General features: G+C 43.4%; 1 protein-coding gene across 1 annotated transcript in view; it reads right to left on the bottom strand.

The window, feature by feature from the left end:
* Positions 1 to 4,942: 4,942 nt before the first annotated feature.
* The window catches only part of LOC109865155 (ubiquitin carboxyl-terminal hydrolase 31), a 28,822-nt gene continuing 23,016 nt past the window's right edge, over positions 4,943 to 10,748 (bottom strand). The window contains exons 15-16 of the mRNA XM_020453265.2: positions 10,197 to 10,349; positions 4,943 to 10,004 (exon numbers count right to left, since the gene is read on the bottom strand). Coding sequence (XP_020308854.1) covers positions 8,422 to 10,004; positions 10,197 to 10,349 — 1,736 coding nt within the window. The 3' untranslated portion in view covers positions 4,943 to 8,421. The remainder of the gene's footprint in view (positions 10,005 to 10,196; positions 10,350 to 10,748) is intronic.

Genomic DNA, 10,748 nt, shown 5'->3' with positions numbered 1-10,748 from the left:
TTAGTTAGCTAGTTAACTGTAGCAAGCTAATGTTAGCTTCTCTTGCGGTTTTATTAGGCCTACCAACTAGTTAGTTACCATCTGCAGAATAGACTTTCCATGCAATCATCTGTAGATTTTTTGGGAATTAGCTAGCATGCTAGCTAGCTAGTTTTTGACCTTGATTAGCTAGCTACCTAAAGCTGGCAAATAGCTATGCAATGGTTGCTACATGCTAGTTAACTAGCTAGCTAACATTTAGTGGGCTCAATGGTCGTATCTTTCCAAAACCTTGTTCTCAGGGTATCCGTATCCCAAGGATATTACGTAAGACATACCCAGCATGCTAGCCACTTGTGTCAACACGCTGTGAGTAATGTTAGTTCCTTTTCAATGTAGCTAAACACTGGTAAATGTATCAGTGTTAGCAAGCACTATTATTGCTAGCTGGATAAAATGACAACTAACTAGGTAGCAGGCCAAGACTATAGAAATCATCATGATGATGTAATGATGGGTAATGTAAATTGTCATAGGTACATTATTTTTCTCTACCCCAGATTCCAACAAGGTCTCAGACTCTAGGATGGGAAATTGCTTACAACAAAGAAACCGATGAAGACAGAAACAGAGGTGTCGATTTCCATTTTTACTTGTAATGTTAAAAAGGAAGAAAAAGACAATCCCATTTTTCTAAATTAGTTATCTACACTACTACTCACCACCACTAGAATAGTTATTTTTATGTGATTGAGTTGGCCTATATATTTGTTTAATCTAATTCATCAAATTATTAATCTAACAATACAAATCCTTTTTACGTGTTGCTATTTAAAGTTGACGAAAGGAGAAGCTCCTCTTTTGTTTGTAGGTATTTTCACTAGGTAATGAGTAGTAAGTAGTTATATAGTAATTGCTCATATGTAACTTTAAAGTTACACTTAAACTTACACTCTGAGACAGGCTTGTGTCGAGGCACAGATCTGGGGAAGGGTAGCAAAAAATGTCTGCAGCATTGAAGGTCCCCAAGAACACAGTGGTATCCATCATTCTTAAATGGAAAAAGTTTGGAACCACTAAGACTCTTCCCAGAGCTGGCTGCCCGGCCTAAACTGACCAATCAGGGGAGAAGGGCCTTGATCAGGGAGTTGACCAAGAACCCAATGGTCACTCTTTCTTCTGTGGAGAAGGGAGAACCTCCCAGAAAGACAACCATCTCTGCAGCACTCCACCACTCCTCAGTAAAGGGCACATGACAGCCCGCTTGGAGTTTGCCAAAAGGCATGTAAAGGACTGTTAGACAATGGAGAAACAAGATTTTCTGGTCTGACGAAATCAAGATTGAACTCTTTGGCCTTTTTGGCCAAGCATCACGTCTGGAGGAGACCTGGCACCATCCCTACGGTGAATCATGGAGGTGGCAGCATCATGCTGTGGGTATGTTTTTCAGGGGCAGGGACTGGGAGACGAGTCAGGATTGAGGAAAAGATGAACGGAGCAAAGTCCTTGATGAAAACCTGTTCCAGAGCGCCCAGGAACTCAGACTGGGGAAAAGGTTCACCTTCCAACAGGACAACAACCCTAAGCACACAGCCAAGACAACACAGTAGTGGCTTTGGGTAAAGTCTCTGAATGTCCTTGAGTGGCCCAGCTAGAGCCCTGACATGAACCCGATCAAAACATCTCTGAAGAGACCTAAAAATAGCTGTGCAGCGACGCTCCCCATCCAACCTGACAGAGCTTGAGAGGATCTGCAGAGAAGAATGGGAGAAACTCCCCAAATACAGGTGTTCCAAGCTTGTAGCGTCATCCCCAAGAAGACGCAAGGCTGTAATTGCTGCCAAAGGCCCTTCAACAAAGTACTGAGTAACGGGTCTGAATACTTATGCAAATGTCATATTTTAGTTGGTTTAAAAAATAAATACATCTAAAAGTAGTACAATTAACTACAATGCTTGTTACAGTATAATTACACTGTAATAAGGACCCCTTAAAATGAAGTGTTACCCAAAATACTTCCATTTTTTCAGAACACAACATGTAGTTATGTTATGTACAAAGTACATTGATCTTAGAGTTTCCCTCTCTCAAATCAAATTGTATTTGTCCCCTACGCCGTATACAACAGGTGAAATGCTTACAAGCCCTTAACCGACAATGCAGTTAAAAAAATACCTAAAAATCTAAACAAATAAAAGTAACGAAGAATTAAAGAGCAGCAGTAAAATAACAATAGCGAGGCAATATACAGGGGGGTACCGGTACAGAGTCAATGTGCAGAGGGCACCGGTTAATCTAGGTAATTGAGGTAATATGTACATGTAGGTAAAGTTATTAAAGTGACTATGCATAGATAATAACAGAGAGTAGCAGCAGCGTAGAAGACGGGGGTAGCAATGCGAATAGTCTGGGTAGCCATTTGATTAGAAGTTCAGGAGTCTTATGGCTTGGGGGCAGAAGCTGTTTAGAAGCCTCTTGGACCTTGACTTGGCGCTCCGGTACTGCTTGCCGTGCGGTAGCAGAGAGAACAGTCAGTGACTAGGGTGGCTGGAGTTTTTGACAATCTTTAGGGGCTTCCTCTGACACTGCCTGGTATAGAGGTCCTGGATGGTAGGATGCTTGGCCCCGGTGATGTACTGGGCCGTACGCACTACCCTCTGAGGCCGAGCAGTTGCCATACCATGGCAGTGATGCAACCGGTCAGGATGCTATCGATTGTGCATCTGTGGAACCTTGTGAGGATACATGCCAAATCTTTTCAGTCTCTTGTGGGGGAATAGGTATTGTTGTGCCCTCTTCACAACTGAATTGGTGTGTTTGGACCATGTTAGTTTGTTGGTGATGTGGACGCCAAGGAACTTGAAGCTCTCAACCTGCTCCACTGCAGCCCCATCGATGAGAATGGGGGCGTGATCGGTTATCCTTTTCCTGTAGTCCACAGTCATCTCCTTTGTCTTGATCACGTTGAGGGAGAGGTTGTTGTTCTTGACACCACACAGTCAGGTCTCTGATCTCCTCCCTATATGACGACATACACGTGGTCTGCGGAATTGAGGCCAGTTGGACGTACTACCAAATTCTCTAAAATTATGTTAGAGGCGGCTTATGGTAGAGAAATGAACAATACATCTTATGGCAAGAGCTCTAGTGGTCATTCATGCAGTCAGAATGCCAAATGCATGTTCCCTCAACTTGAGACATCAGTGGTATTGTGTTGTGTGACAAAACTGCACATTTTAGAGTGGCCTTTTATTGTCCCCAGCACAATTATCATGCTGTTTAATCAGCTTCTTGATATGCCACACCTGTCACGTGGATGGATTATCTTGGCAAAGGAGAAATGCTCACTAGTGATGTAAACAAATTGCACAAAATTACAGAGAAATAAGCTTTTTGTGCATCTGGAAAATGTCTGTGGTCTTTTATTTCTGCTCATGAAACATGGGTCCAACACTTTACATGTTGCGGTTATATTTTTGTTCCATGTACAAGTTTAGATAGCTGGCTCCTAGACTAATTGACCAATCTCAAACAAATTACCTGACATGGACTAATTGAGTGACTGCTGATGCACAATCAAATTTCGAAATTGCACCTTGTGTATTCTATTATTCTAACTCTCAACTGTAAGTTGAGAACCCGAGTTGAACATCCCTGATATAGGCCTACTGTTACAACGGTATGCACAATATCCTGTTACCAGTAGATGTACGCTTGATCAATGACCTAGAGAGAGAAGCATAAGGATAAATGTAAAGAGAGATGGGTTCCTACATACATGCATACCTACCTACATACATACATACATACATACATACATGCATACATGCATACATACATACATACATACATGCATACATACATGCATACATACATACATGACCAAATAAACCTTATTTTACAAATTCACCAGCATCCAAGCAGCCTCCTTACAAACTCATGCCTTTCTCACAAGAGAGCGAAATGCATCTTGGTACAAGTGCGTAGGCGCTAATCAAGAGCCTGTTCCACCTCTAGCCGTCTTTATTCCCCACCCTAATAACGTTCCAGGAGTTATATCCATCGAGAGTGTCTTAAAATGGAGTCTCTCAACAGCAGTATCAAGGATTAAAGTCGGCCCCAGGAGACACCCGGGGAAGACTGATCAATAAAATGAGATTGCCTGTCGAAAATTTGTGGGCCAATAACCCAGGAAAAGCATTCCTAGACCTTAATCAACACACTAAACGCATTGTGTTCAGAAGACAAGCGAGATATTGTCATTGTTCAGGTGTTACATCAAGATAAAAAGTCGACAACTCTTCATCTTAGGTATCGCTAATAGGGTTCCCTTAGATCTCACACAATTGGCAACAGATGACTGATTCGGCATTAGAAGAACTTGGCTGCTGTGGCTCATATTTCTGATTTCAGAGAAAACATCTGGTTTGCTTCTTAAGCTGGCTGGTTTTACTGTCACCGCCCCACGAAAGAATATTATCTGTGTACAGAGATAACAGAGATGTGGTTATATGTATACTACTCATTCATTATTTATTTATTAATCTTATTTATTTTCATATTTTTTCCATATATAGTATATATATATATATATGTTTTGTCTTATTTAGTTATTTGTTTTGCTATTCCAATTTGGTAGATCAGCAATGATATTGATAGGGTATAATGGTATTTTGATATTTCCTAAGCTGCGAGATTGTTGGGGAAAAATAGACCTAGTTGTAGCCCCAATAAGCAATTTCATCTGAAGGTTGGATTTCATCACTTTTCTCCTTCGGAGAGAGGAATACGTGGAGACAGAGAGCACAAAAAGATTCCTGAAATAGATTAAAATTACAGGGGAAAAGAGACAAAGAGGGTGTATTAACTCTTAATAAACCCCCCCCCCCCCCCCATCCTTGGGCAAAACTAATATATCCATAATTCAATCAGCTATAAATAAATGATGCCTCTGTAGTTTCATACACCAACTGTCATCCCCCTCAGTGACAACATTAGATTGGACAGAATGATACGTCTTGATAAAGGGAGATTCACTCAAAGTTCGATTTTAAGGGCAAATTCAGTTTTGTGGTTACTTTATTTCCAAGTCATCAACTGGCATGCAGTAGAATTTGGAGTCATGGAAAATGTTTGCTCCACCAAGTGGATGAAACCAGAACTGTAATGATAAACAAACAAACAAAACTAAAAACTAAATCCATTCTAAGCAATATAAAATTAACAATGATTTTTTATTATATGACATCTTCTTGTTGTTGCATTGCTAAACCAATGGCATATACAAACATTGCTTTCTCCCTTTGAAGTAATAAATCCTTAAAAAAACATGAAGAAAAAAAACATTTTAGAATTGAGTCATTAAAAGTGCATACTAAAAAACTAGTTTTTTAAAAATTGACACTCATGCGCTTGCCCAAACGAAATAATGACTTGCATTTTTACCTTTTACTCTACTGAAGTCCCATTCCACTTGAACATAATCATGATATGATTTGAAGCTTTTCTGTTGTTTTCTGTTGTTATCTGTTGTACTGTATGTAGACCACCAAGGCTAGTGCTCCAGAGCAAAACAGCCTCCCTACTTAAAATCACCATTACCATTCTACTCTTCATTTGAAATTGGTGCAAGGGTGGGAAGGGGAAGATATCAGAATTTCAACAGCTAATTGCGAGGTTGAAAAAAAAGATACGTCTTTACAATAGTTGAAATCTGCAGATATTCAATTTAATCTAATCTATCAAATACATCAACACATTAGGAACACTTGCTCTTTCAGTGATATAGACTGATCAGGTGAATGCTATGTTCCCTTATTGATGTCACCTGTTAAATCCACTTCAATCAGTGTAGATGAAGGGGAGGCAGGTTAAAGACGGATTTTTAAGTGTTGAGACAATTGAGACATGGATTGTGTATGTGTGCCATTCAGAGGGTGAGGGGGCAAGACAAAAGATTGAAGTGCCTTTGAACGGAGTATGGTAGTAGGTGCCAGGCACAACAGTTTGAGTGTGTCAAGAACTGCAACTCTGCTAGGGTTTTCACTTTCCTGTGTGTATCAAGAATGGTCCACCCCCCAATGGACATTCCACCAACTTGACACAACTGTTGGAAGCATTGGAGTCAACATGGGCCGGCATCCCTGTGGAACGCTTTCGAAACCTTGTAGAGTCCATCCCCCGACGAATTGAGGCTGTTCTGAGGGCAAAGGGAGGTGCAACTCAATATTAGGAAGGTGTTCCTAATGTTTTGTACACTCGGTGTATATGTGAGATTTTAAGGGTACTCCTTGGAAAGGGCGTTTTTGAACAAGGCAACTGAAGGCAGTGTGGTTGCAAAGGAAATGCTGATAAAGGTCACCCCTGTATCACCCTTTACTGTATCATCTCACTTTGAAAAACATCTGGGAGATTATAGCTACAGCCAGTATTTAGATAACAGGTTCATAAAGTATTCCACTGAAAATAATCTCGTATATTGTCTTTGGCTATTTGAATGAATGAATTATATAAACTAGTTGGGGATTCAGTCACTAAAACCATCTGAAAAGTACCTACTCTCAAACCATGACAAAGTGACATTTCACAATCATACCAGTTGTTTCCAAATGTATTTCTTATATTTAGTTATTCGATGTTTGGTTGCAGAGGTCTATGGGGTAGCGTGTCCCTTAAATGGTTTGGAATCAAACACGAGTCAAATGAATACAATACAGAAATCATTCATTCGCAAGTGAGTTGATTTTACTTTGAGGTGAAGGAGCAATACCTACAATTCATAAAAAAAAAAAGGATTATACTCTGAAGAAAATGTGCAAATAAAGCATTGAATGATGCCTAAACATGCTCTCTGATGCAGGCATTTGGAAAAATATACAGTTAGAAATATATACACATCCAAAAGTAGCAGTATTACTTGTGTGGACATTAGCAAGTGTTGCTTGCATAGTTTAATGCATGCATAAGCAATTTCATGCAAAGATTGCTGTCATACATTTCATCACGGCGATCACTTTTCTGAATCTAAGTCAGTGCATTCTACGCGGGAAATATGCTTGGTAGCGCATAAGCCAAAAATGTGCACAGGCACAAGCTGTGATGACACAGAGAAAAACAGAAAAGGATAGGGCGGATCCAAACGCACCATATATGGTGATCTTATAAAGACGTCCCCATGTATTGACTTTAGCAATGTCTTTGATGGCCTTGAGTGTATCTTTTTTTCCACGTCGACCCTGTGTTCGTCTTAAGGAATGTTTTGAGATGTCTGGCAGTCTGAATGTGGTCCCCTGTCAGGCCTTGACCACCCGCAGTGACAGTGGTCACCAGTCAGAGGTGAGTGGAGTTGTTAGGGCACTCTGGGGGGGGCTATTATGTCACACTATGATGTCACTACTATTCCAAAATCAGTACAACCAGAGGGAGAGTGAAGAACCACAGTCCCAACCTTCCAAAATCATTGATCGATGTCACCTTCCTTGTATATTTCTAATGGGTCCCTTTAATGCTATTGGCAGGTATACACACACCTCTAGTCCACACACCTCTAGTCCTGGATACGTATAATGTCCTACATAGGCTAGCAAAATGTTGTTGCACAATCACTAATGTTAAATTGGGATTATGTTATCATACTGGGAGTTTAAGTAAAATGAAAACCAAGAGTTGTTAAACTGGGATTATTCATTATGTAAATCTGGAATTGGAGTTGCTCAAACTGGGATTATCAGTACTGGACAACTAATACCAGTGAATTTGGGATTACAAATGTACCTGCATTGATAGCTCATAATATGAGATTTGACATACATTACCACTGACCTATACTGTATCAAATGAGCTATTAACTGGGATTATGATAGGTATTCGTGTTTGTTTCATGGCGCCATATATTTAGATGCTCTGCCTGGTGTGGAATGTTTTGAACTATTTGAAAGTGGACCCAGAAGTTTTCAAAGTACAAAGAAGTCAGAGATGTAAAACACTGCTCGTTAACTACATCTGGTGACTGAGTAGTATTCCATGTGTGATCCATTGTGTGATTTACAGGGATTCTCATCCTGACACTGCTTAACAAATGCACTTGCTCGCTATACAAGTTCCTTTCGACGTCGGCCCAAGACGAACCTTCTCAAAGTACGCTAAAGAACCAGGTAAAAATGTCATTACATGTGCAGTTCATATAATAATCCATTTGATTAAAATCATTTTTCAAAAAAAGAATTAACAATGCAATCCATACAAAGTGCTTTGTTTCAATCCATTACTATATAATAAAGTGGACAGGGACAGACTGTCATGTATGGCAGCTTGCAATCACCAAGGGCCAATGAAAAGCCAGAGGTGCTTTTCAAAAGTCGCTCCCAAAGAGGAGATGTAGTTCAATCTTTGAGACACCTTAGAGCTTCACGTCAGCGATTGTTTTGGTTCCCCAAAGATATTTCACTTGGACTTCTGGGTGGTTCGTGAAGAATTGATGGGGATCTTTCGGGATGGCGGCAACCTCTTTTCAGGAGGTTTTTTTCCATTGGCAGAGGCTTTCTCCACTCCACCCGTCTCTCCTCCGGAAGACTTGGACTTGGCGGAGGACAGTATAGAGTGCTTGGCTGGGTTGGACGTCTTGGAGGATTCCTTGTCTTTGGCCGAGGGTGTGTTCATCTGGGTCTCTGGGTTCCCCTGCTGGGCCCTCTTGGCTGCTCCATTCCCCGCCCCTTCTCCAGTCTCCTCCCCAGCCCCCTCTTCTGAGTTGCCTTTAGCCTCGCCTGACCCTGCTTTGGCCGTCGTGGTTGGCTTTCCCCCGTCCGTGGACCTGCGTGTCTCTTTCTGCCTCAGGGCACTCTTGAAGAAGTTGAGTCCCTTCTCCTCCGTCTTGCTGTTCCTACCAGGTCCCCTGGGTGGCGCTGCTGAGGCCGCTGCCCCGCTCACACTGGACGATCGCAGGCTGGTCATGGAGGAGCTGCTGCTGGTGCTCCTCCCCCCAGCTCTGCTCTCCACCCCTCGCCCCGCCCTACCTTCGCCCCGGCCAGCGGCACACATTTCTCCTCCCCGGGACACACCACTGGCCCTGGAGGAGGGACCACCCTGGTTCACCCCCCTCTCTGACACTGAGGTGGTCCGCGACGTCTCCCGACTGGCGCTTCTCTCGGCTGCTCTAGTTCTCGCTGATGCGGAGCTCCTCTCCACCGTCCCTCTGGGCGACGTCTTCCTCTGCGGGTGTGCCGAGGAACTCTGGGACCTGGGGGAGCCTCCCTTCCTTTGCTTTGCTGTTTCAGGGTGAAGTGTTTCTGGGGTCTGCAACGGCTCCTTTTTCGTGGGGGTGGCTGTTTTGGCTGAGGAGGTCTTGCTGTTTTTTTTGACTGCACCCTCGCTTTTTTCCTTGGGGTTGGACACTGTGGCCGCCACGCTCTTGGCTTGGGTTCGAGAAGGTGACGATGCGTGGGTCGCAGAGGAGGTGTGGGAGGGGGACGGGGAGGGGGTGGTCGGGTGCTTCTTGGGGCTCTTCTCAGTCTCAACAGTCTTTGCCGAGTTTCTCCTGGCCCCGGCATCCTCCTCTCCCCCTGCTCCTCGTTGTTTAGGCTCCTTAGCGATTGCTCCTTGACCCGGGCTGCCTGGCTCCATGACCGTGGCCCCGTTACTGTTACCCCCTGCCGGGCTGGAGCTCCTCAGCTCAGCCTGGGGAATGGCCTTGGAGTGCACCTGCTCCAAGAGCCTTTTAGCCCCTGCATTACCATCCAGGACCAGGGGTGTCTTACCTCCAGCCCTTACCTCGGGTTTCGCCGAGCCGCTAAAGCAGGAGGTGGAGACCTTGTCATCAACCGCCTCGCCTATCCTCTCAAGGGTGGGCGAGGAGGAGTGGGACTCCAGGGAGAAGCGCGAGGGAGAGTTGGAGCGCAGATGGAGCTTGGTGGAGAGGGACCAGGAGGGCTTCGAGCCGTTCTCGCTGAGGGCCAGAGGGCTGGCCATGTTGGAGCGTGAGGAGAAGGTCTGTCTCTGGATACTCCGCACCGCCGGGCGGGTAGAGAAGCCTTCTCAACAGAAGGGGACAGAGATGTACAACTAAATCGTTGGTGTGGAGTGGAATAGACTAAGGCCTGCAGTGTCATCGTAACAATATATTTTGTATAAATTTTAGTTCCAAGTACTATCATTGTGCAAACATATTTGATATAGCAGAAATACAACATCTTGACAAATATGCATGAGAGGCTGTTTCTCACCATCGTCTTCGCTGCGTTCCCCAGTGAACTCGGCCGACTCCGAGAGGGAGGCCAGCGAAGTGCGTCTGGAGGAGCCAGATGAGGCCTGGCTAGGAGGACGACTCCCTATCAACCTGCTGATCCAGTGTTCACACAGAGACGAGCTGGTCGAACCTGGGACAAGTAAACAAAGGACATATACTGTATGTATACAGTTGAAGTCGCAAGTTTACATACACCTTAGTCAAATACATTTAAACTCAGTTTCACAATTCCTGACATTTAATCCCAATAACAAATCCCTGTCTTAGGTCAGTTAGGATCACCACTTTATTTTAAGAATGTTAAATGTCAGAATAATAGTAGAGACAATTATTTATTTAAGCTTTTATTTCTTTCATCGCATTCCCAGTGGGTCAGAAGTTTACATACCAAATACTAATTGAGTGTAGCATTGCCTTTAAATTGTTAAACTTGGGTTGAACGTTGCGGGTAGCCTTCCACAAGCTTCCCACAATAAGTTGGGTGAATTTTGGCCCATTCCTCCTGACAGAGGTGGTGTAACTGAGTCAG

The sequence above is a fragment of the Oncorhynchus kisutch genome, linkage group LG20 (genome assembly GCF_002021735.2).
Source record: "Oncorhynchus kisutch isolate 150728-3 linkage group LG20, Okis_V2, whole genome shotgun sequence".
Classification (NCBI taxonomy): Eukaryota; Metazoa; Chordata; class Actinopteri; order Salmoniformes; family Salmonidae; genus Oncorhynchus; species Oncorhynchus kisutch.
This window is presented reverse-complemented; position numbering and strand designations above follow the sequence as displayed.